This window comes from Pseudophryne corroboree, chromosome 1, assembly GCF_028390025.1.
Source record: "Pseudophryne corroboree isolate aPseCor3 chromosome 1, aPseCor3.hap2, whole genome shotgun sequence".
In the NCBI taxonomy this organism is placed as follows: domain Eukaryota; kingdom Metazoa; phylum Chordata; class Amphibia; order Anura; family Myobatrachidae; genus Pseudophryne; species Pseudophryne corroboree.
In genome coordinates this window covers 21,178,553-21,205,452 of record NC_086444.1, presented here as the reverse complement: position 1 = coordinate 21,205,452, position 26,900 = coordinate 21,178,553, and the positions used below count along the sequence as shown (strand labels likewise).

Below are 26,900 nucleotides of genomic sequence, written 5' to 3'. Positions count from 1 at the left end.
ACTTCCCGATGAAGTTCCCACTCTCCCGGGTGGAGGTCGTGCCTGCTGAGGAAGTCTGCTTCCCAGTCGTCCACTCCCGGAATGAACACTGCTGACAGTGCTATCACATGATTTTCCGTCTAGCGAAAAATCCTTGCAGTTTTGACCACTGCCCTCCTGCTTCTTGTGCCGCCCTATCTGTTTACGTGGGCGACTGCCGTGATGTTATCCCACTGGATCAATACCGGCTGACCTTGAAGCAGAGGCCTTGCTAAGCTTATAGCATTACAAATTTGCTCTTAGCTCCAGTATATTTATGTGGAGAGAATTCTCCAGACTTGATCACACTCCCTGGAAATTTTTTCCCTGTGTGACTGCTCCCCAGCCTCTCAGGCTGGCCTCCGTGGATACCAGCATCCAATCCTGAATGCCGAATCTGCGGCCCTCTAGAAGATGAGCACTCTGTAATCACCACAGGAGAGACACCCTTGTCCTTGGATATAGGGTTATCCGCTGATGCATCTGAAGATGCGATCCAGACCATTTGTCCAGCAGATCCCACTGAAGAGTTCTTGCGTGAAATCTGCCGAATGGAAGCGCTTCGTAATAAGCCACCATTTTTTACCAGGACTCTTGTGCAATGATGCACTGACACTTTTCCTGGTTTTAGGAGGATCCCGATTAGCTCGGATAACTCCCTGGCTTTCTCCTCTGGGAGAAACACCCTTTTCCTGGACTGTGTCCAGAATCATCCCTAGGACCAGCAGACGTGTCGTCGGAACAACTGCGGTTTTGGAATATTTAGAATCCACCCGTGCTGTCGTAGAACTACTTGAGATAGTGCTACTCCGACCTCAACTGTTCTCTGGACCTTGTTCTTATCAGGAGGTCGTCCATTTTCTTTGAAGACGAATCCTCATTTCGGTCATTACCTTGGTAAAGACCCGGGGTGCCTTGGACACTCCAACGGCATCGTCTGAAACTGATAGTGACAGTTCTGTACCACGAACCTGAGGTACCCTTGGTGAGAAAAGCAAATTTTGGGACATGGAGGTAAGCATCCCTGATGTCCCGGGACACCATATAGTCCCCTTGTTCCCAGTTCGCTATCACTGCTCTGAGTGACTCCATCTGGATTTGAACCCTTGTAAGTGTTCAAATTTTTCAGATTTAGAATCGGTCTCACCTAGCCTTCTGGCTTCAGTACCACCCTATAGTGTGGAACAATACCCCTTTCCTTGTTGTAGGAGGGGTAATTTTATTATCACCTGCTGGGAATACAGCTTGTGAATTGTTTTCAATACTGCCTCCCTGTCGGAGGGGGACATTGGTACAGCAGACTACAGGAACCTGCGAGGGGGGAAACGCCTCGACATTCCAATCTGTGCCCCTTTGATACTACTTGTAGGATCCAGGGGTCCTGTACGGTCCCAGCGTCATGCTGAGAACTTAGTAGAAGCGGTGGAGGGCTTCTGTTACTGGGAATGGGCTGCCTGCTGCAGTCTTCTTCCCTTTCCTCTATCCCTGGGCAGATATCTTATAGGGACGAAAAGACTGAGGCTGAAAAGACGGTGTCTTTTTCTGCAGAGATGTGACTTAGGGTAAAAAACGGTGGATCTTCCAGCAGTTGCCGTGGCCACCAGGTCCCATGGACCGACCCCAAATAACTCCTCCCCTTTTATACGGCAATACATCTTTGTGCCGTTTGGAATCTGCATCCCCTGACCACTGTCGTGTCCATAAACATCTTCTTGCAGATATGGACATCGCATTTACTCTTGATGCCAGAGTGCAAATATCCCTCTGCGCATCTCGTATATATAGAAATGCATCCTTTAAATGCTCTATAGTCAATAAAATACTGTCCCTGTCAAGGGTATCAATATTTTTAGTCAGGGAATCCGACCAAGCCACCTCAGCTCTGCACATCCAGGCTGAGGCGATCGCTGGTCACAGTATAACACCAGCATGTGTGTGTATACTTTTTAGGATATTTTTCTGATAAGCATGTGAGCGCCTTATCCACCCTGAGGGGTGTTTCCCAATGCGCCCTAACTTCTGGCGGGAAAGGGTATACCGCCAATAATTTTCTATCGGGGGAAACCCACGCATCATCACACACTTCATTTCATTTATCTGATTCAGGAAAAACTACAGGTAGTTTTTTCACCTCACACATAATACCCTTCTTTGTGGTACTTGGAGTATCAGAAATATGTAACACCTCCTTCATTGCCCTTAACGTGTGGCCCTAAAGGAAAATACGTTTGTTTCTTCACCGTCGACACTGAAATCAGTGTCCGTGTCTGGGTCTATGTCGACCGACTGAGGTAAATGGGCGTTTTTACAAGCCCCTGACGGTGTCTGAGACGCCTGGACCGGTACTAATTTGTTCGCCGGCCGTCTCATGTCGTCAACCCACTTGCAGCGTGTTGACATTATCACGTAATTCCATAAGTAAGCCATCCATTCCGGTGTCGACTCCCTAGAGAGTGACATCACCATTACAGGCAATTTGCTCCGCCTCCTCACCAACATTTTCCTCATACATGTCGACACACACGTACCGACATACAGCACACACATAGGGAATGCTCTGATAGAGGACAGGACCCACTAGCCCTTTGGGGAGACAGAGGGAGAGTTTGCCAGCACACACCAAAATGCTATAATTATACAGGGACAACCCTTATATAAGTGTTCCTCCCATATAGCATTTAATATATATGTATATCGCCAAATCAGTGCCCCCCCTCTCTGTTTTAACCCTGTTTCTGTAGTGCAGTGCAGGGGAGAGCCTGGGAGCCTTCCCCTCAGCCTTTCTGTGAGGGGAAAATGGCGCTGTGTGCTGAGGAGAATAGGCCCCGCCCCCTTTTCGGCGGGCTTCTTCTCCGGAGATTGTGAAGTCTGGCAGGGGTTAAATACATCCATATAGCCTCAAGGGCTATATGTGATGTATTTTTCGCCATACAGGTATTCTACATTGCTGCCAGGGCGCCCCCCCCCGCGCCCTGCACCCTCCGTGATCGCTGTGGGAAGTGTGCTGACAGACAATGGCGCACAGCTGCAGTGCTGTGCGCTACCTGAGGAAGACTGAAAAGTCTTCTGCCGCCTGGTTCCGGACCTCTTCAATCTTCAGCATCTGCAAGGGGGTCGGCGGCGCGGCTCCGGGACGAACCCCAGGGCGAGACCTGTGTTCCGACTCCCTCTGAAGCTAATGGTGTCCAGTAGCCTAAGAATCCAATCCATCCTGCACGCAGGTGAGTTGAAATTCTCTCCCCTAAGTCCCTCGATGCAGTGAGCCTGTTGCCAGCAGGACTCACTGAAAATAAAGAACCTAAAAACTTTTTCTAAGCAACTCTTTAAGAGAGCCACCTAGATTGCACCCTTCTCGGACGGGCACAAAAACCTAACTGAGGCTTGGAGGAGGGTCATAGGGGGAGGAGCCAGTACACACCATGTGATCCTAAAAGCTTGCTTTTGTGCCCTGTCTCCTGCGGAGCCGCTATTCCCCATGGTCCTGACGGAGTCCCCAGCATCCACTAGGACGTTAGAGAAAATACAATAGTGAAATATATACACTAATAATATCCAGGGTGGGAGAGAAACCTCTGCACCTTTATACAAGGAGCCCGGCCCTTCCTGCAGCCGTTACATCAGGTCACACAGCGTCACCGGAACACCACAAGTGTGAGCACACAGTGACAGAACCGCAGGGAGAACAGCCAGGTTCCCAGGTGATACAGGAGGTCTGTGTCATCCATGAACATGTATAGAGCAATGTTGTCACAGTGAGTTCTCCCAGTGAACAGCAAATACATAGCGCTGATTCAGAGGTGCCCTGAGGTCACCCGCAACCGCACAGGTGTATAAGTGCGTATACTCGCCCGTACGCAGGCCGTATACAGATCCTGGCACTGCCACAGCGGTGGGTTACCAGGGGAAGAGGGGCATGATAAGAAGCATGATGGGTCAGGGATAGTTACACATCCAGCCTGTGCTCAGCAGCCCCATGTGACTACTACCAGCCCCGAAACAAGTGACTTTACCATGAATAAAGTCCCAGCTCAGATCTCCGCTCTGTCCGGCCTAGACCCAGCGGCTGGTACTACATACAATGGCGTCCCCACTGCCAGATCTCCCCTGACATCCATGGCTCCCACACAGGCGCGATACGAAGCCTACACCCAGCGGCTGGTACTACATACAATGGCGCCCCCACTGCCAGATCTCCCCTGACATCCATGGCTCCCACACAGGCGCGATACGGAGTCTCTACACCCAGCAGCTGGTACTACATACAATGGCGCCCCCACGGCCAGATCTCCCCTGACATCCATGGCTCCCACACAGGCGCGATACGGAGTCTACACCCAGCGGCTGGTACTACATACAATGGCGCCCCCACTGCCAGATCTCCCCTGACATCCATGGCTCCCACACAGGCGCGATACGGAGTCTCTACACCCAGCAGCTGGTACTACATACAATGGCGCCCCCACGGCCAGATCTCCCCTGACATCCATGGCTCCCACACAGGCGCGATACGGAGTCTCTACACCCAGCGGCTGGTACTACATACAATGGCGCCCCCACTGCCAGATCTCCCCTGACATCCATGGCTCCCACACAGGCGCGATACGGAGTCTCTACACCCAGCGGCTGGTACTACATACAATGGCGTCCCCACTGCCAGATCTCCTGACATCCATGGCTCCCACACAGGCGCGATACGGAGTCTCTACACCCAGCGGCTGGTACTACATACAATGGCGCCCCCACGGCCAGATCTCCCCTGACATCCATGGCTCCCACACAGGCGCGATACGGAGTCTCTACACCCAGCGGCTGGTACTACATACAATGGCGTCCCCACTGCCAGATCTCCCCTGACATCCATGGCTCCCACACAGGCGCGATACGGAGTCTCTACACCCAGCGGCTGGTACTACATACAATGGCGCCCCCACTGCCAGATCTCCCCTGACATCCATGGCTCCCACACAGGCGCGATACGGAGTCTCTACACCCAGCGGCTGGTACTACATACAATGGCGTCCCCACTGCCAGATCTCCCCTGACATCCATGGCTCCCACACAGGCGCGATACGGAGTCTACACCCAGCGGCTGGTACTACATACAATGGCGCCCCCACTGCCAGATCTCCCCTGACATCCATGGCTCCCACACAGGCGCGATACGGAGTCTCTACACCCAGCGGCTGGTACTACATACAATGGCGTCCCCACTGCCAGATCTCCCCTGACATCCATGGCTCCCACACAGGCGCGATACGGAGTCTACACCCAGCGGCTGGTACTACATACAATGGCGCCCCCACTGCCAGATCTCCCCTGACATCCATGGCTCCCACACAGGCGCGATACGGAGTCTCTACACCCAGCAGCTGGTACTACATACAATGGCGCCCCCACGGCCAGATCTCCCCTGACATCCATGGCTCCCACACAGGCGCGATACAGAGTCTCTACACCCAGCGGCTGGTACTACATACAATGGCGCCCCCACTGCCAGATCTCCCCTGACATCCATGGCTCCCACACAGGCGCGATACGGAGTCTCTACACCCAGCGGCTGGTACTACATACAATGGCGTCCCCACTGCCAGATCTCCTGACATCCATGGCTCCCACACAGGCGCGATACAGAGTCTACACCCAGCGGCTGGTACTACATACAATGGCGCCCCCACTGCCAGATCTCCTGACATCCATGGCTCCCACACAGGCGCGATACGGAGTCTACACCCAGCGGCTGGTACTACATACAATGGCGCACCCACTGCCAGATCTCCCCTGACATCCATGGCTCCCAGACAGGCGCGATACCGAGTCTCTACACCCAGCGGCTGGTACTACATACAATGGCGTCCCCACTGCCAGATCTCCCCTGACATCCATGGCTCCCACACAGGCGCGATACGGAGTCTCTACACCCAGCGGCTGGTACTACATACAATGGCGTCCCCACTGCCAGATCTCCCCTGACATCCATGGCTCCCACACAGGCGCGATACGGAGTCTCTACACCCAGCGGCTGGTACTACATACAATGGCGCCCCCACTGCCAGATCTCCCCTGACATCCATGGCTCCCACACAGGCGCGATACGGAGCCTCTACACCCAGCGGCTGGTACTACATACAATGGCGCCCCCACTGCCAGATCTCCCCCGACATCCATGGCTCCCACACAGGCGCGATACGGAGTCTACACCCAGCGGCTGGTACTACATACAATGGCGCCCCCACTGCCAGATCTCCCCCGACATCCATGGCTCCCACACAGGCGCGATACGGAGTCTACACCCAGCGGCTGGTACTACATACAATGGCGCCCCCACTGCCAGATCTCCCCCGACATCCATGGCTCCCACACAGGCGCGATACGGAGTCTACACCCAGCGGCTGGTACTACATACAATGGCGCCCCCACTGCCAGATCTCCCCCGACATCCATGGCTCCCACACAGGCGCGATACGGAGTCTACACCCAGCGGCTGGTACTACATACAATGGCGCCCCCACTGCCAGATCTCCCCTGACATCCATGGCTCCCAGACAGGCGCGATACGGAGTCTCTACACCCAGCGGCTGGTACTACATACAATGGCGCCCCCACTGCCAGATCTCCCCTGACATCCATGGCTCCCACACAGGCGTGATACGGAGTCTCTACACCCAGCGGCTGGTACTACATACAATGGCGTCCCCACTGCCAGATCTCCCCTGACATCCATGGCTCCCACACAGGCGCGATACGGAGTCTCTACACCCAGCGGCTGGTACTACATACAATGGCGCCCCCACTGCCAGATCTCCCCTGACATCCATGGCTCCCACACAGGCGCGATACGGAGTCTCTACACCCAGTGGCTGGTACTACATACAATGGCGCCCCCACTGCCAGATCTCCCCTGACATCCATGGCTCCCACACAGGCGCGATACGGAGCCTACACCCAGCGGCTGGTACTACATACAATGGCGCCCCCACTGCCAGATCTCCCCTGACATCCATGGCTCCCACACAGGCGCGATACGGAGTCTACACCCAGCGGCTGGTACTACATACAATGGCGCCCCCACTGCCAGATCTCCCCTGACATCCATGGCTCCCACACAGGCGCGATACGGAGCCTACACCCAGCGGCTGGTACTACATACAATGGCGCCCCCACTGCCAGATCTCCCCTGACATCCATGGCTCCCACACAGGCGCGATACGGAGTCTCTACACCCAGCGGCTGGTACTACATACAATGGCGCCCCCACTGCCAGATCTCCCCTGACATCCATGGCTCCCAGACAGGCGCGATACCGAGTCTCTACACCCAGCGGCTGGTACTACATACAATGGCGTCCCCACTGCCAGATCTCCCCTGACATCCATGGCTCCCACACAGGCGCGATACGGAGCCTACACCCAGCGGCTGGTACTACATACAATGGCGCCCCCACTGCCAGATCTCCCCTGACATCCATGGCTCCCACACAGGCGCGATACGGAGTCTCTACACCCAGCGGCTGGTACTACATACAATGGCGTCCCCACTGCCAGATCTCCCCTGACATCCATGGCTCCCACACAGGCGCGATACGGAGTCTCTACACCCAGCGGCTGGTACTACATACAATGGCGCCCCCACTGCCAGATCTCCCCTGACATCCATGGCTCCCACACAGGCGCGATACGGAGTCTCTACACCCAGTGGCTGGTACTACATACAATGGCGCCCCCACTGCCAGATCTCCCCTGACATCCATGGCTCCCACACAGGCGCGATACGGAGCCTACACCCAGCGGCTGGTACTACATACAATGGCGCCCCCACTGCCAGATCTCCCCTGACATCCATGGCTCCCACACAGGCGCGATACGGAGTCTACACCCAGCGGCTGGTACTACATACAATGGCGCCCCCACTGCCAGATCTCCCCTGACATCCATGGCTCCCACACAGGCGCGATACGGAGCCTACACCCAGCGGCTGGTACTACATACAATGGCGCCCCCACTGCCAGATCTCCCCTGACATCCATGGCTCCCACACAGGCGCGATACGGAGTCTCTACACCCAGCGGCTGGTACTACATACAATGGCGCCCCCACTGCCAGATCTCCCCTGACATCCATGGCTCCCACACAGGCGCGATACGGAGTCTCTACACCCAGCGGCTGGTACTACATACAATGGCGCCCCCACTGCCAGATCTCCCCCGACATCCATGGCTCCCACACAGGCGCGATACGGAGTCTACACCCAGCGGCTGGTACTACATACAATGGCGCCCCCACTGCCAGATCTCCCCCGACATCCATGGCTCCCACACAGGCGCGATATGGAGTCTACACCCAGCGGCTGGTACTACATACAATGGTGCCCCCACTGCCAGATCTCCCCTGACATCCATGGCTCCCACACAGGCGCGATACGGAGTCTACACCCAGCGGCTGGTACTACATACAATGGCGCCCCCACTGCCAGATCTCCCCCGACATCCATGGCTCCCACACAGGCGCGATACGGAGTCTACACCCAGCGGCTGGTACTACATACAATGGTGCCCCCACTGCCAGATCTCCCCTGACATCCATGGCTCCCACACAGGCGCGATACGGAGTCTCTACACCCAGCGGCTGGTACTACATACAATGGCGTCCCCACTGCCAGATCTCCTGACATCCATGGCTCCCACACAGGCCCGATACGGAGTCTCTACACCCAGCGGCTGGTACTACATACAATGGCGTCCCCACTGCCAGATCTCCCCTGACATCCATGGCTCCCACACAGGCGTGATACGGAGTCTCTACACCCAGTGGCTGGTACTACATACAATGGCGCCCCCACTGCCAGATCTCCCCTGACATCCATGGCTCCCACACAGGCGTGATACGGAGTCTCTACACCCAGTGGCTGGTACTACATACAATGGCGCCCCCACTGCCAGATCTCCCCTGACATCCATGGCTCCCACACAGGCGTGATACGGAATCTCTACACCCAGTGGCTGGTACTACATACAATGGCGCCCCCACTGCCAGATCTCCCCTGACATCCATGGCTCCCACACAGGCGCGATACGGAGTCTCTACACCCAGCGGCTGGTACTACATACAATGGCGCCCCCACTGCCAGATCTCCTGACATCCATGGCTCCCACACAGGCGCGATACGGAGTCTACACCCAGCGGCTGGTACTACATACAATGGCGCCCCCGCTGCCAGATCTCCCCTGACATCCATGGCTCCCACACAGGCGCGATACGGAGTCTACACCCAGCGGCTGGTACTACATACAATGGCGCCCCCGCTGCCAGATCTCCCCTGACATCCATGGCTCCCACACAGGCGCGATACGGAGTCTACACCCAGCGGCTGGTACTACATACAATGGCGCCCCCAATGCCAGATCTCCTGACATCCATGGCTCCCACACAGGCGCGATACGGAGTCTCTACACCCAGCGGCTGGTACTACATACAATGGTGCCCCCACTGCCAGATCTCCCCTGACACCCATGGCTCCCACACAGGCGCGATACGGAGCCTACACCCAGCGGCTGGTACTACATACAATGGCGCCCCCACTGCCAGATCTCCTGACATCCGTGGCTCCCACACAGGCGCGATACGGAGTCTCTACACCCAGCGGCTGGTACTACATACAATGGCGCCCCCACTGCCAGATCTCCCCTGACATCCATGGCTCCCACACAGGCTCGATACGGAGCCTACACCCAGCGGCTGGTACTACATACAATGGCGTCCCCACTGCCAGATCTCCCCTGACATCTATGGCTCCCACACAGGCGCTATACGGAGTCTACACCCAGCGGCTGGTACTACATACAATGGCGCCCCCACTGCCAGATCTCCCCTGACATCCATGGCTCCCACACAGGCGTGATACGGAGTCTCTACACCCAGCGGCTGGTACTACATACAATGGCGTCCCCACTGCCAGATCTCCCCTGACATCCATGGCTCCCACACAGGCGTGATACGGAGTCTCTACACCCAGCGGCTGGTACTACATACAATGGCGCCCCCACTGCCAGATCTCCCCTGACATCCATGGCTCCCACACAGGCGCGATACGGAGTCTACACCCAGCGGCTGGTACTACATACAATGGCGTCCCCACTGCCAGATCTCCCCTGACATCCATGGCTCCCACACAGGCGCGATACGGAGTCTACACCCAGCGGCTGGTACTACATACAATGGCGCCCCCACTGCCAGATCTCCCAACATCCATGGCTCCCACACAGGCGCGATACGGAGTCTACACCCAGCGGCTGGTACTACATACAATGGCGCCCCCACTGCCAGATCTCCCCTGACATCTATGGCTCCCACACAGGCGTGATACAGAGTCTACACCCAGCGGCTGGTACTACATACAATGGCGCCCCCGCTGCCAGATCTCCCCTGACATCCATGGCTCCCACACAGGCGCGATACGGAGTCTACACCCAGCGGCTGGTACTACATACAATGGCGCCCCCAATGCCAGATCTCCTGACATCCATGGCTCCCACACAGGCGCGATACGGAGTCTCTACACCCAGCGGCTGGTACTACATACAATGGTGCCCCCACTGCCAGATCTCCCCTGACATCCATGGCTCCCACACAGGCGCGATACGGAGCCTACACCCAGCGGCTGGTACTACATACAATGGCGCCCCCACTGCCAGATCTCCTGACATCCATGGCTCCCACACAGGCGCGATACGGAGTCTCTACACCCAGCGGCTGGTACTACATACAATGGCGCCCCCACTGCCAGATCTCCCCTGACATCCATGGCTCCCACACAGGCTCGATACGGAGCCTACACCCAGCGGCTGGTACTACATACAATGGCGTCCCCACTGCCAGATCTCCCCTGACATCTATGGCTCCCACACAGGCGCGATACGGAGTCTACACCCAGCGGCTGGTACTACATACAATGGCGCCCCCACTGCCAGATCTCCCCTGACATCCATGGCTCCCACACAGGCGTGATACGGAGTCTCTACACCCAGCGGCTGGTACTACATACAATGGCGTCCCCACTGCCAGATCTCCCCTGACATCCATGGCTCCCACACAGGCGCGATACGGAGTCTACACCCAGCGGCTGGTACTACATACAATGGCGCCCCCACTGCCAGATCTCCCCTGACATCCATGGCTCCCACACAGGCGCGATACGGAGTCTACACCCAGCGGCTGGTACTACATACAATGGCGTCCCCACTGCCAGATCTCCCCTGACATCCATGGCTCCCACACAGGCGCGATACGGAGTCTACACCCAGCGGCTGGTACTATATACAATGGCGCCCCCACTGCCAGATCTCCCAACATCCATGGCTCCCACACAGGCGCGATACGGAGTCTACACCCAGCGGCTGGTACTACATACAATGGCGCCCCCACTGCCAGATCTCCCCTGACATCTATGGCTCCCACACAGGCGTGATACAGAGTCTACACCCAGCGGCTGGTACTACATACAATGGCGCCCCCACTGCCAGATCTCCCAACATCCATGGCTCCCACACAGGCGCGATACGGAGTCTACACCCAGCGGCTGGTACTACATACAATGGCGCCCCCACTGCCAGATCTCCCCTGACATCCATGGCTCCCACACAGGCGCGATACGGAGTCTACACCCAGCGGCTGGTACTACATACAATGGTGCCCCCACTGCCAGATCTCCCCTGACATCCATGGCTCCCACACAGGCGCGATACGGAGTCTACACCCAGCGGCTGGTACTACATACAATGGCGTCCCCACTGCCAGATCTCCCTTGACATCCATGGCTCCCACACAGGCGTGATACAGAGTCTCTACACCCAGCGGCTGGTACTACATACAATGGCGCCCCCACTGCCAGATCTCCCCTGACATCCATGGCTCCCACACAGGCGCGATACGGAGTCTACACCCAGCGGCTGGTACTACATACAATGGCGTCCCCACTGCCAGATCTCCCCTGACATCCATGGCTCCCACACAGGCGCGATACGGAGTCTCTACACCCAGCGGCTGGTACTACATACAATGGTGCCCCCACTGCCAGATCTCCCCTGACATCCATGGCTCCCACACAGGCGAGATACGGAGTCTACACCCAGTGGCTGGTACTACATACAATGGCGCCCCCACTGCCAGATCCCCCCTGACATCCATGGCTCCCACACAGGCGCGATACAGAGTCTCTACACCCAGCGGCTGGTACTACATACAATGGCGCCCCCACTGCCAGATCTCCTGACATCCATGGCTCCCACACAGGCGCGATACGGAGTCTCTACACCGCAGCCATCAGCCCGAGTAATAAATGTGAATGCGCTCAGACTCCAATAGCTGATCAGTAATTAATAATAAATATCCCCAGTAACGACCTGAATAACACGTCTTCCTCATTACCTGCTTCTTCTCCTGGAGGTCCGCCACGATCTTCTTCCCTTCTATGGTCGCCTCAAAGCTGTAGACAGCAGAGTCTTCATTCATGGGGAACACAAAGACGGCCTCCACCGCCTTCTCCTCCCGGTTCTTATATCTGAGCGTGGCGGAGACATCGGCCACGAAGCCTTTCACCTGGATGTCCACCGAGATCCCCTGTAGAGGAACTGGACACCACAAGGGGAAACAGTTATGTCGTGTTTATTACCACTCTGTAGCGTCCTGTTATGGCGGATAGAAAGCGGATTAGGTTGTACATACGTGTCCTCATACACCTAGTGTCTATACGCCGTACTGCACGAGACGCCCGGCGCCACTGAGACTCTCCAAGGGGAGTAGCGTCTTATTCACACACAGATGTACAAGTGTCGCACACCAGGCTGATCAGTGTAATCCAGCAATGAAGTTTTGTCGCTTCCAGTTGTGTTATTTATGTGAACAAGACGCACATTTTGGGCGCAGCCTAGTCGCCCGGGACCTGACGCGTGGGGAGGAGCTATTTGCAGTGACATGAATGACACAGTATGAGGTCACATCTCTAGGGGCACATTGCGGACATAAAACACTAGTGACAAATGCAAAGATCGTGTGACGGATTCACCGACAAACTTTCAGCAACACAAAAATTCTGTTGAAGTGGTGACATGAATAACCTGGATATAGGTAATATTACTATATATATATATATATATATATATATATATATATATATTACTATATATATTATTATACTATTACTGTCGCTATCAGATAATACTGTATGGGGACTGCGCAGTAATGTGGATTGTTTAGTCTCTCTCGGAGCATTGCATACCAAGTATACAGTACGGTATTAAATAACGCATTATATTTGATGGGAATTATATTTCATTTAGAATCGGGATGCACACAAGCGGACAACCCTCTCATTCACCAGCAATATTACCGCCTGTTACATGGGCCATGGACACGAGCAGTGGTGGCTCCAGAGGTGGCGCTGCATCATAGTCTAAAACACAAATATCGGAGCCACACCTACTGCCAGTGAGTCCCGGCCGGTGGTATTTGGGGTGACAGTTGGTGCGGCTCCCATATTTGAATTTTGGACTGCGCTGCAGCCGCCCCTCTGGAGCCGCCACTGGACAAGAGGACTCTGGGATCGGTTATCTGGGGATGGGCACTAAATAACAGCTCCCACCTTGTCATGGTCCCTGGTCACCACCCTGCTCTTCCTTCCCGCATAACTCAATCTTCCCAGTCATACCAGATAGGCACTGCGGGCACAGAGGGGTTGCTCCTATCATAGTCCTAGGCATTACTGGCCGTTACCAGCTAATCAGCGACGCCAGAGGAACGCACTGGTCAGGGACCCGGCCTCCTCTGCTATCCTCGTGTATATTACCTAAAGGGCCCTACACACTGGACGATATTTAAGAACGATGTGAACAATTTAGTTTAAAAAATGAACGATATATCGTTGATCTAATTCAGTGTGGAGGCACTGACGGCGGACAATGTGCGTCCCCACAATCGTTCATAGCTGGCCTTGCATTGTTTATCATTGTAAGCCAATTTGGACGATATCGTTGTATGTAATGTGCCTTATTGTTCAGTGTAGACGTAATCAATGATGAACGATATTAACGATTTAGTCGATCCGGCACCTCCAAACCACTCCCCGGACACCCGCTTGCCGCCATTTCCAAACTACAGGAGGAGCACAGCACAGGGCTGAGGAGCGTGGCGCAGTACTTAATAGAAAAAAAAGGTAATTAAAGCATTGTTCAAATCGTTCATACAAATCGTTCAGTGAGCACGCTCAAAATTGTTACTAAAAAACTACTTGAAAAATCGTTCATCATTCATATTGTTCATCGCTCAGTGTGTAGGGCCCTTAAGAGGGCGGAGAATGAGCGACAGAGGTGGGTGACTGACAGGGGAGTGCTGTACGGAAGGAGTGAATTACAGGGATGGCCAGTTTCCATGCAGAAGAGCTGGCACTCGTACAGCAAGCGCAGACTGTTTGCAGGCTGTGACACATTACAGACCACCAATCACTAAATGCAGCCTCCGTCTGACGACTTGAGTTGGTGGATGGGCAGTAGCTCACGTGGAAGCTGGAATTTCCCCCAGGCCACTTGCAGAGCTCGGACACTGTCAGAACTGGGGGCTGTATTACAAATCTCCCTATGTGGCTTTCCCCATAAGAAACCATTTGTTGGTTTCTAGGTTCCGTTTACATTAGGACATTGATTCTGCCTCGATGCTACAATCACAACCTACCAAAGAAGAATGGGGATCTCGTCAGGCACTGGATGTGGTGACATTGAGGTTCTGTCAGTAGGAGACAGAAGATCTCCTGGCCCTCTGTGATGCCCACAAAAGAGGTTGGTCTGCACTAAATCAGATGATGGCTAGTTGGACCACCTCTGGCACGTCTACATTGGGAAACCTGTTCCGTTTAGTGTGGGGATCGCCAGATATTTCTGGCCGGTGCAGCATGGAGCTCTGGCTTTGGCAACTGTGTCCAGCAGCCACGCAGTCCTCCAATGCATCCCTTTTTTTGACCCCAAGGAAAATGGTTTTGGTTAGAAGAAGCTGCACACTGAGAATACGCACCCAAAGGAGCAGCATTGGGACAACATCCAAAATGTCCAGCGTTGCATAAATGAGAAATGTAATAAAAGTATGGTAAAACCTCTTCACTGAACCCACTGGGGGAAGGCCGCGTGTGGGGATAGGACTGAGCGCCCTCCCAGATTACACTCTAGCTGTCCCTGCAAAGTTTAACAAAGCAAAAGGTTTTGCATGGGGTGACGGGTGCGGTTTCTTTCTCGTGGGAATACATTTTCAACCGTATGCCGAGGAGTTTGGGTATAAAGATAAGAGGGTTTCCTGCAGAATGGGGCTATACAAAGGAGCTTACACAGTTTGAAGGTATATTTGTTTAAGTGCCAACGTCTTGATGGTCCAGTGTCTGCAAATGAACCCCAGGGAAAAGGATTTAACATAATATACAGTATAAAACTGCAAACATAAAGGAGCGTTCCAGCTGGATAGACTAGGTGCACTTCCACTGTACAGTATGCAGCAAGTTATTCCAAATGCATTTATTTTGACATTACAAACTATAAAATCCAGTTTCCAGTTTCATCACGCTGGCCAATCACTAATAGAAGCCTAAACATGTGACCTCTACCGGCCCTGCTAATCCGGTCATCTGGCAGCTGTAATTACTAGGCGGGGGGCGCCAGCGTCAGTCTGGTGACAGTGGGTGGGAAGGGGGGGGGGGAGGGGGGAGATCGTACCTGGACTCCGGGAGGCCACAATGATGAGACCACAGCATGCATTATAGGGAGACATCGTTACGCTGGTCCTGTGAGGAGATAAAGCACAAGTGTCAGCGCAGTAATATACAGCAGCCATTTGTATGTTCACAATACACTCCCAAACTACTCAATCAATTCTGATGGGGTTTTCACTGAAATGTTTCTTGAGATTCTCCAAATAACAGTGGCTAATAATTGGCTTATTAGAGAACAAAATAACCAACAGAGCGAATCGTCTGTCGTCGTGCCACAGAGCAAGTAATGGGGGGTCAGAGTCATACATGGGTAATGAAAGGGGAGGGGGGGGGGGGGAGTCGGAGGCATACATGGGTAATGAGGGGGGGAGCCAGAGGCATACATGGGTAATGAGGGGGGGGGGGGGGGGAGTCAGAGGCATACATGGGTAATGGGGGGGGGGGGGGGAGTCAGAGGCATACATGGGTAATGGTGGGGAGGGGAGTCAGAGGCATACATGGGTAATGAGGGGGGGGGGGGGGGAGTCAGAGGCATACATGGGTAATGAGGGGGGGGGGGGGGGGGAGTCAGAGGCATACATGGGTAATGAGGGGGGGGGGGGGAGTCAGAGGCATACATGGGTAATGGTGTGGGGGGGGGGGGGAGTCAGACGCATACATGGGAAATGAGGGGGGAGGGGAGTCAGAGGCATACATGGGTAATGAGGGGGGGGAGTCAGAGGCATACCTGGGTAATGGTGGGGGGGGGGGGGGAGAGTCACAGGCATACATGGGTAATGGGGGGGGGGGAGCAGGGGCATACATGGGTAATGGTGGGGAGGGGAGTCAGAGGCATACATGGGTAATGAGGGGGGGGAGTCAGAGGCATACATGGGTAATGGTGGGGGGGGGGGGGGGAGTCACAGGCATACATGGGAAATGAGGGGGGGGGAAGCAGGGGCATACATGGGTAATGGGGGGGAGGGGAGTCAGAGGCATACATGGGTTTGGGGGGGGGGGGGGGGGGGGGAGTCAGAGGCATACATGGGTAATAAGGGGGGGGGGGAGCCAGAGGCATACATGGGTAATGAGGGAGGGAGGTGGAAATCAGAGGTCCATATGGGTAATGGGGTACATTATAATGGGGCACCCCCTGTCAGTTAGGAACATTTTATTTTTCTCAAGTGACGCAACACAGTGTGCAGAGGTGCGCGTCTGTAAGGGGGAGGTGGCGCCAGTCAGTGTTGTAGGGTGCAGTGCGCTGAGGGAGCTAATACAGTTTCCCCGTCGACTGCATGTCCCCGACTGCAGTGCTGCTGACGCAGACGGCCGACCCACCCTCCCCACAGTACCAGTGCGTGTCTTTGCATACTATTGCTGCACTTGAAAAAATAAAAAAAATTCCTAAATGACAGAGGGGGCACGTGCCTTGGTGCCCCCCCTGAATCCGCCTATGTATATATGCAATGTTTCCGCGTCACTACTACCACACACCCAATAAAAACGAAATGTGTGCAAGTAAGACAAAGTAATGTGTATGCACTATGTCGCTGACGATGTGCCCTCCCGCGCGTCATCAGCGACATCCTCCATTGGACCTGTGTGCATGGCCAAGGGACATCATCCCCAGCAAGAGCCCCCACTGCCCCCCCACCATCGCTGTTGGCATCGGCAAGTGTGTATGCACTTGCTGATGCCGGCCCTGCCACCGGTTACCGGCGCTAGCGAGATCGCGCTGGGTACACATCGTTTAATGTGTACCCAGCTTTGGAAGTACCTGGTTCTGTGAATGAGATACTCCCTTGCTGTACCACACCCTGACAGAGAGGTGAGGACAGCACCCAGAACAGACACAAAGCAGTGTGGTATTTATTCTGCAACCAGGATTTCTGCAACACCCCCGCAGCTCAATATATGTCAACACATGTAACTAACCCGTGCAATAATATGCAATACCGCTATTCACAGGACTTTCATTCAGTAGAGACAAACACCTCCAAAAAACAATTAACAGATGCATTGTAAAATATAAAAATAAATTCCATGTCTTTTAATCTCCAATACTTTAATCTCTGACAGGAAAGTCACTAATGTCCATTATACAACAAGAGTACACAGGGACCTTGCAAGGTAATGGGATTATAGCTTGGTTCTCATAAACAAAGGCTGCGGCCGGTCGGTGAGGACTCTGCACATTGGCTAGCACAGAAATACAGAGCTGACACAGGAGTATAACACTTGGTGTGTCATTATCAGACAATGTAATTACCAGCTGCAACGTCCTCACCCTAACGATGACTGACCCCCTGCTTTACTCTCAAAGTGACTTCACTCAGTCCTCATGTCTTTACCTCTAAAGATGGCCGCCGCAGCAGTCCTTCCCCTCGGTTGGTTCTATATCGGAGTGGCTGAAGGGACCTTGTGACGTATCTAGGGGAGGAGCTATGTCACCAGGGGGAGGAGCTACGGGCGAACAGGGTACCCGAAAAGTACCCTCGCGGGCTCGCTTCGCTCGCCACGCTTCGGGCACGGTGGCTCGCTTCGCTCACCACCTAATTACTAAAGGTAATAGTTGGTGGCGTGGATAGTAGAGGAACTATCCCGCTGGCCTAGCTCCTCCCCCTTGCGTCGTAACTCCTCCCCCTTACGGAAAAGGTCCCTTTGCCCACTTGATTCTAGCATCTACCCCTTCCCCCTCACACTTTCCTCAAACCACCTGCCGCTCACCCGCTGTCCCCAGACTTCCAGCTGTCCTATCACAGAGATCCTCTCTGCTTGTGCATGCCCAGAAAAGCACAATGCTGCGCCGCAGCTGTAATACCCTATATCGGGGGTATTTCATATATGTGACCTTAATATACATGTGGTTGGGGACCCACTCCTTGTGGCTAAAATGGCAGCTTGTTGCAGCAGCATTGTGGGAGAATTTCGGCAATAGGCGCCATGTAGATATTAAAAATAAAAACAGCAGACAGGTTTTTAACCTTTTGACACTGAACGATTCACGTGGACTACAATTGGAACGGTAATGCCCGAAGCATGGGGAGCGAAGCGAGCCATGCAAGGGGACGCGGTGCACTAATTGGGGTTCCCGGTCACTGTACGGAGAAAACGACACCAAAAATATATATGAAAAACTCATGTCGACCTTTTGATCTGTCGACCTAGCACATGTCGACCTAGAAACCCTGTCGACCTAGCGACTGTCGACTTATGGTGGTCGACGTAAACACTGTCGACCTATACACTGTCAATCTAATGATCCACACCCGCCTGCTCATACCACAACAAAGTGTACAAAAGTTTATCCGTTCCTGTACCCCTGTAACGCTAGAAATGCAAGGTCCTGACCCGAATCACCAGCACAATGCATTATTAGTGGCATTACCGTATGAAAGTGTAATCACATTGTCAGGTAGGAGATACACTGTACACACTTGTGTCTACACACAACATGTCAGGATTACATAATCCTTTCATCAGCTACATTTCTCAGCAATCAGATCACAGTGACCCCAGATATGAGTCACAGCCGGGAGCAGGGAGGGAGCGGATCAGCTGCTTCTCTTTCCTGAGTAACAGGAGATAATCAGCCAGTGTGAGTGTAACTGCCTGCCGGCACCACTGTATGTATATTGTACTCCTCACGTGGTGTCAAAATCCTCTTTCAGCTGTCTGCGTTGACAGTATATTGATGGGCTTTGATTACAAGCTACTATTTGGTGTTATGTGGGTAAAATATTACAGTAATGACCCTTTCTGGAAATACTACACCATAGGGAGGGGGAGGGAGAGGTGGAGGGAGAGGGAGTGGGAGAGGGAGGAGGGAGAGGGAGGAAGGAGAGAGGGAGAGGGAGGAGGAGAGAGGGAGGAGGAGAGAGGGAGGAGAGAGAGGGAGAGGGAGGAGAGAGAGGAGAGGAGAGGAGAGGAGAGAGAGAGGGAGAGGGAGAGGAAGAGGGAGAGGGAGAGAGAGAGATTGATTCTCCCAAAGCCAAGTCAGGTATTTTGTACCAAAAACTTGAGCTGCAGAGTGTGATCTACAACAGGGGATGGCTTCAACGTGATCCAACAGATCCCAGTATGTGCCAGTAGTGCCAAATACATTTATCCTGCGTTATCCAGAATGTGCACGAACCACACACAATTATTACTACACGCTGCTGCCTGCAGCTCTGCCCACTCCAGTGCCTGACAACTCTGCCCGTCTCTGGGGGCCCCGGCAGCTCTTGGCCACCTCTGGGGCCCCGGCAGCTCTTGCCCACCTCTGGGGACCGGCAGCTCTTGCCCACCTCTGGGGACCGGCAGCTCTTGCCCACCTCTGGGGACCGGCAGCTCTTGGCCACCTCTGGGGCCCCGGCAGCTCTTGGCCACCTCTGGGGCCCCGGCAGCTCTTGGCCACCTCTGGGGCCCCGGCAGCTCTTGGCCACCTCTTATGACCAGCAACTCCTCCCACCTCTTGTGCTGGACCAAACGGAAGCTGCCATCATTTGAGGAAAGGATTTTGATTGGTCCTCTTGCTCAAGCACCAAGAAACTGGAATATGCAAGATGGCTGCCACAGAGCAGAGTTACTTTGTTGAATGTGAATGTAATTCCTTTATTCATGGAGAGAAGGGCACAGAAAGACTCCTGAAATACCACTAACACACACAAACATTGCTATGAGAATGGTACCTCAGACCTGATCAGGAAGGCTGCTCAGAATTAAAGTATTCATATTAACTTGGGACACCAACCTACAATTGCAAAAAAAACGATGAGACATGTAAAGGAGTAGCTGGGATATGTAGTGACTGCTTGTAGCGAAGAGCGACTGGACAGGTGACCACTAAGCTCCACTTCACCAGAAAAACAGAAGTGCAGAAAGAGTGGGCACTGACTGTCCCCTAATAGAATAAGAGAAAATGATGTAATCGTGGTATCAAATTTCTCTCATTCATCCAGTTAGTGGACACTGGAAGATGGTCTAAGCTGCCCCCTGGGAAGGTTCCCCTCACAGATCAGTGGTGTATAACGCTCCTGGCCACAACTGCATCAAAATCATTGAGCCTGTAAATGTTTGTAGCAGCCTGCACTGGGGACCAGGCGGTTGTCTGGCACAGCGGCTTAGCTGACGTTACGTGTTGTGCCACTCACAAGGTAAGTATACTTACCTTTCCCCAATGCCCCCCTAACCCTCCCCCTGCATTCTAACGCTCCCTGGTGGTGCCTAAACATAACCCCCCCTTCCCGCAAGCCTAAACCTAACACCCCTCCGCAGCCTAACCCTCTGCCCGCAGCCTAAACCTAACCCCCCCTCCGCAGCCTAACACTCTCCCCGCAGCCTAAACCTAACCCCCCTCCGCAGCCTAACCCTAATCCTCCCCCTACAGCTCACCTCTCTGGTGGCCCGGCAAACACTCGGTCGAGGTTTCTGTGTCGGGATTGTGATCGTAGTCAGGATGCCGGCGCCGGCATTCCGAGCAGTGTCTGGATTCCAGATATCGGAATTTCGACTGCCAAGATCCCCTCACAGGGGCCTGTTTATTATATGTAGCATGTCCCCTGAAAACACCCATTTTTTTGAGGATACCCCCATATGTATGAGGGAAGGACTGCAGCAGATATCAAACATTTCCCACAGCAGCCACAGCCTTGGTGTCTATGGGGGCTATGAAGCCGTCAGATTTACCAAACTCTGCAATGTGAAGCATTCCAAGGCTTGGGCCCAGGACGCGAACGTCATCTGATGATGGTATTAGCCGCTGTATCCTGTGGGTGCTACACTTTACTGGGAGAGGGTGGCGAGAGAGCCGTGCATACATACTGTATTTGCAAGCTGGCTGACCAGTATAGTAGTGATGTGACCCCTGATGTGATCACTTAACTACTATCCCATGGTAGGGACTGGATCCTCTCAGAGCGCCTCTCCATGAATGTGTTTTGTTTATGATAGAGTTAAAATTCCAAACAATTGCTTTGTTCAAAAATATGCTGACATTTAGAAATGAGAATTTGACCTTCAAGCTATACACCCACATTCTTTAATGCATTCTTAGCTTCAATTCTTATAAGCCTGGCAGGTGCATAAAATACAAATGTCACAATATAGTACTGGAATATGGCTGAATGAATAGCAATAGCTTGTTCCCAGGCTAGAAATGATAATTATTTGCTTATTAATTATTTAGCCAATACTGCCCTCTGCTGTTAATACAAAAATGAGTTTAAAATGTTTATCATGATTGGAAATAATCTGCATATGCCTAGAATATGAGATGACAGTGCCGAAACTAGGTGTGTGCCAGCGGTGCCTGGCACACAGCGCATGTGCACTGAGGGCGCAGGACCGCCGGCAACACCTGCAGGTCCACGCTGCTCAGTGCTTGTCTGCAGAAGCACTGTACCTGCAGTGGCGGATCAAGACGCTGGATGTGATTGCCGTATGTCCGGTCCGTCCTTCGCCTCCTCGTCTCCCAGGCTGCCTATCGGTGCGGAAAGGGGGCGTGGCCACGGGTCCGCTGTTAGGCCACGCCCCCGACTTTGCTGTTTGGTCTCTCTGTATCCGTCTCTCTCTGCTACAGCTCTCCTTGAGGTAAGGCTGGCGGGAGGGGAGGATATGTGTGTGTGTGGTGTGACTGCAGCTGACGTGTGTGTGTGTGTGTGTGTGTGTGTGTGTGTGTGGTGTGACTGGAGGTGACATGCCGTAATGTGTAATATGGGGACGCAGTCTGCCGTAATGTGTAATAAGGGGACGCAGTCTGCCGTAATGTGTAAAAAGGGGTACTGGCTGCCGTAATGTGTAAAAAGGGGGACGCTGTCTGCCGTAATGTGTAAAAAGGGCACGCTGTCTGCCGTAATGTGTAAAAAGGGCACGCTGTCTGCCGTAATGTGTAAAAAGGGCACGCTGTCTACCGTAATGTGTAATAAGGGCACGCTGTCTACCGTAATGTGCAAAACAGGGGACGCTGTCTCCCGTAATGTGTAATAAGGGCTCGCTGTCTGCCGTAATGTGTAAAAACGGGGGCGCTGTCTACCGTAATGTGTAAAACAGGGGACGCTGTCTACCGTAATGTGTAAAACAGGGGACGCTGTCTACCGTAATGTGTAAAACAGGGGACGATGTCTACCGTAATGTGTAAAACAGGGGACGATGTCTACCGTAATGTGTAATAAGGGGACGCTGTCTACCGTAATGTGTAATAAGGGGACGCTGTCTACCGTAATGTGTAATAAGGGGACGCTGTCTACCGTAATGTGTAATTAGGGCACGCTGTCTACCATAATGTGTAAAACAGGGGACGCTGTCTACCGCAATGTGTAATAAGGCCACGCTGTCTGCCGTAATGTGTAAAAAGTGGACGCTGTCTACCGTAATGTGTAAAAAGTGGACGCTGTCTGCCGTAATGTGTAAAAAGTGGACGCTGTCTACCGTAATGTGTAAAAAGTGGACGCTGTCTGCCGTAATGTGTAAAAAGGGGACGCTGTCTGCCATAATGTGTAAAAAGGGGACGCTGTCTGCCGTAATGTGTAAAAAGGGGACGCTGTCTGCCGTAATGTGTAAAAAGGGCACGCTGTCTGCCGTAATGTGTAAAAAGGGCACGCTGTCTGCCGTAATGTGTAAAAAGGGCACGCTGTCTGCCGTAATGTGTAAAAAGGGCACGCTGTCTGCCGTAATGTGTAAAAAGGGCACGCTGTCTGCCGTAATGTGTAAAAAGGGCACGCTGTCTACCGTAATGTGTAAAACAGGGGACGCTGTCTCCCGTAATGTGTAATAAGGGGACGCTGTCTATCGTAATGTGTAATAAGGGGACGCTGTCTACCGTAATGTGTAATTAGGGCACGCCGGCAACACCTGCAGGTCCACGCTGCTCAGTGCTTGTCTGCAGAAGCACTGTACCTGCAGTGGCGGATCAAGACGCTGGATGTGATTGCCGTATGTCCGGTCCGTCCTTCGCCTCCTCGTCAACCAGGCTGCCTATCGGTGCGGAAAGGGGGCGTGGCCACGGGTCCGCGGTTAGGCCACGCCCCCGACTTTGCTGTTTGGTCTCTCTGTATCCGTCTCTCTCTGCTACAGCTCTCCTTGAGGTAAGGCTGGCGGGAGGGGAGGATATGTGTGTGTGTGGTGTGACTGCAGCTGACGTGTGTGTGTGTGTGTGTGTGTGTGTGTGTGTGGTGTGACTGGAGGTGACATGCCGTAATGTGTAATAAGGGGACGCAGTCTGCCGTAATGTGTAAAAAGGGGTACTGGCTGCCGTAATGTGTAAAAAGGGGGACGCTGTCTGCCGTAATGTGTAAAAAGGGCACGCTGTCTGCCGTAATGTGTAAAAAGGGCACGCTGTCTACCGTAATGTGTAATAAGGGCACGCTGTCTACCGTAATGTGTAATAAGGGCACGCTGTCTACCGTAATGTGTAAAACAGGGGACGCTGTCTCCCGTAATGTGTAATAAGGGCTCGCTGTCTGCCGTAATGTGTAAAAACGGGGGCGCTGTCTACCGTAATGTGTAAAACAGGGGACGCTGTCTACCGTAATGTGTAAAACAGGGGACGCTGTCTACCGTAATGTGTAAAACAGGGGACGCTGTCTACCGTAATGTGTAAAACAGGGGACGCTGTCTACCGTAATGTGTAAAACAGGGGACGCTGTCTACCGTAATGTGTAATAAGGGGACGCTGTCTACCGTAATGTGTAATAAGGGGACGCTGTCTACCGTAATGTGTAATAAGGGGACGCTGTCTACCGTAATGTGTAATTAGGGCACGCTGTCTACCATAATGTGTAAAACAGGGGACGCTGTCTACCGCAATGTGTAATAAGGCCACGCTGTCTGCCGTAATGTGTAAAAAGTGGACGCTGTCTACCGTAATGTGTAAAAAGTGGACGCTGTCTGCCGTAATGTGTAAAAAGGGGACGCTGTCTGCCGTAATGTGTAAAAAGGGGACGCTGTCTGCCGTAATGTGTAAAAAGGGGACGCTGTCTGCCGTAATGTGTAAAAAGGGCACGCTGTCTGCCGTAATGTGTAAAAAGGGCACGCTGTCTGCCGTAATGTGTAAAAAGGGCACGCTGTCTGCCGTAATGTGTAAAAAGGGCACGCTGTCTGCCGTAATGTGTAAAAAGGGCACGCTGTCTGCCGTAATGTGTAAAAAGGGCACGCTGTCTACCGTAATGTGTAAAACAGGGGACGCTGTCTCCCGTAATGTGTAATAAGGGCTCGCTGTCTGCCGTAATGTGTAAAAAGGGGAGCGCTGTCTACCGTAATGTGTAAAACAGGGGACGCTGTCTACCGTAATGTGTAATAAGGGGACGCTGTCTATCGTAATGTGTAATAAGGGGACGCTGTCTACCGTAATGTGTAATTAGGGCACGCTGTCTACCGTAATGTGTAATTAGGGCACGCTGTCTACCGTAATGTGTAATTAGGGCACGCTGTCTGCCATAATGTGTAAAACAGGGGACGCTGTCTACCGCAATGTGTAATAAGGCCACGCTGTCTGCCGTAATGTGTAAAAAGTGGACGCTGTCTACCGTAACGTGTAAAAAGTGGACGCTGTCTACCGTAATGTGTAAAAAGTGGACGCTGTCTACCGTAATGTGTAAAAATGGGGACTCTGCCTGTGGTAATGTGTAAAAAGAGGGACTGTCTGCCATAATGTGTAAAAAAAGAGGACTCTGTCTGCCACGCCACTATATATTTGTTGCGCGCCTACGGCGCGCACTTCCCCTGTTTTGCATAGGGGGGGGGGGGGGGGACCGAGCCCGTTTCATGCACACAGCACTAAAATGTCTAGTTACGGCACTGTGAGATGATGCTACTTAGAAAAGCTTTATAATGCCCAGTGGCCATAATAAACTTCAGAGTAACTGACTGATACACAATTGATGTGGGTGTGTCTATGTACTCTCCAGCCATAATTAACTCTGTTTTACAGATAGCCTAGCTGATTGATATCTGCCCTTATCAGACATACTGTACAAGCAAAACTTACATTTCCTATTGCTGTGAAAAGCGACAATAAGAAATTACAATAACAGTCTAAGGCCAGATAATTGATAAATATGCCCCACGGAGAGAAGAAAGCCCACTTCCTCAGTAGGATACAGCAAGTCTGTCCCAGCACCGGAATCACTTTACGCTGATTTAACTGGAACCCAGAAACCACTAAGCTAAGAAAAAGTTTTGTAAGAAGTCCAGGCATAAATTGGTGATTCTGTAGATAGGGGGCTGTAGACATGGCCGAGAGATATACTGTCTACTATGTGAGAAACTTCACATCCACAGATTCAAGTGGTTCAACTTCAAATACAGTAGATGTAATGCCGTCACCACTAATTTCAATTGCCATGGATCTACAGGAGAAATTAATTATGGTAACAAATGCAGTAACACCTTCAAAAAAGCCTTCAGCTCAGGTATGGGTGCCAGCCTCTTCTGGAAGACTGCAGAGACCAGAACCTTTAAGGAACTTCATTTTCATCCACTATCCAACTCAACACTCAAAACCAGGAGCACACTGGTTAATTAGAAAGAGGCGGTAAAAACTAAATAAGACTTCCAGACCCTATGAGAATACCTTGCCAGCACCAGGTTTCTAGCCCCGAGCACAGTTCTGAATGGACAGACTGAACATTTTTTCCTTAAAAATCATAGCTTTAACCACCACACAATTACAGCCAGCTGTGTAGAGTTCTGATGGTAAACCAGTCCCGGAGATACGTACCAGGTCCCATCTTAGAGGAAGAGGTCATGACTGACCATGACTGAGAATGTCAATGACCAGGTTTGTACTAAGATAGCACAAGAACTCTATAATTATATATATATATATATATATATATATATATATATATATATATATATAGCTAAAAAAAAAATAAAGGGAACACTTAAACAACACAATGTAACTCCAAGTCAATCACACTTCTGTGAAATCAAACTGTCCACTTAGGAAGCAACACTGATTGACAATCAATTTCACATGCTGTTGTGCAAATGGAATAGACAACAGGTGGGAATTATAGGCAATTAGCAAGACACCCCCAATAAAGGTGCAGGTGGTGACCACAGACCACTTCTCAGCTCCTATGCTTTCTGGCTGATGTTTTGGTCACTTTTGAAAGCTGGTGGTGTTTTCACTCTAGTGGTAGCATGAGACGGAGTCTACAACCCACACAAGTGGCTCAGGT

The 26,900-nt window shown here is 52.6% G+C and overlaps 1 protein-coding gene across 6 annotated transcripts in view; it reads right to left on the bottom strand.

Annotated features, from left to right (window-relative positions):
• Positions 1-26,900, bottom strand: part of LOC135054228 (von Willebrand factor A domain-containing protein 5A-like) — a 373,972-nt gene that overhangs the window by 231,359 nt on the left and 115,713 nt on the right. For all 6 annotated transcript variants that reach the window (XM_063957548.1, XM_063957547.1, XM_063957546.1 and 3 more), the window contains 2 exons: positions 15,761-15,828; positions 12,438-12,640 (listed from right to left, as the gene is read on the bottom strand). In XM_063957548.1, coding sequence (XP_063813618.1) covers positions 12,438-12,640; positions 15,761-15,815 — 258 coding nt within the window. In that variant the 5' untranslated portion in view covers positions 15,816-15,828. The remainder of the gene's footprint in view (positions 1-12,437; positions 12,641-15,760; positions 15,829-26,900) is intronic.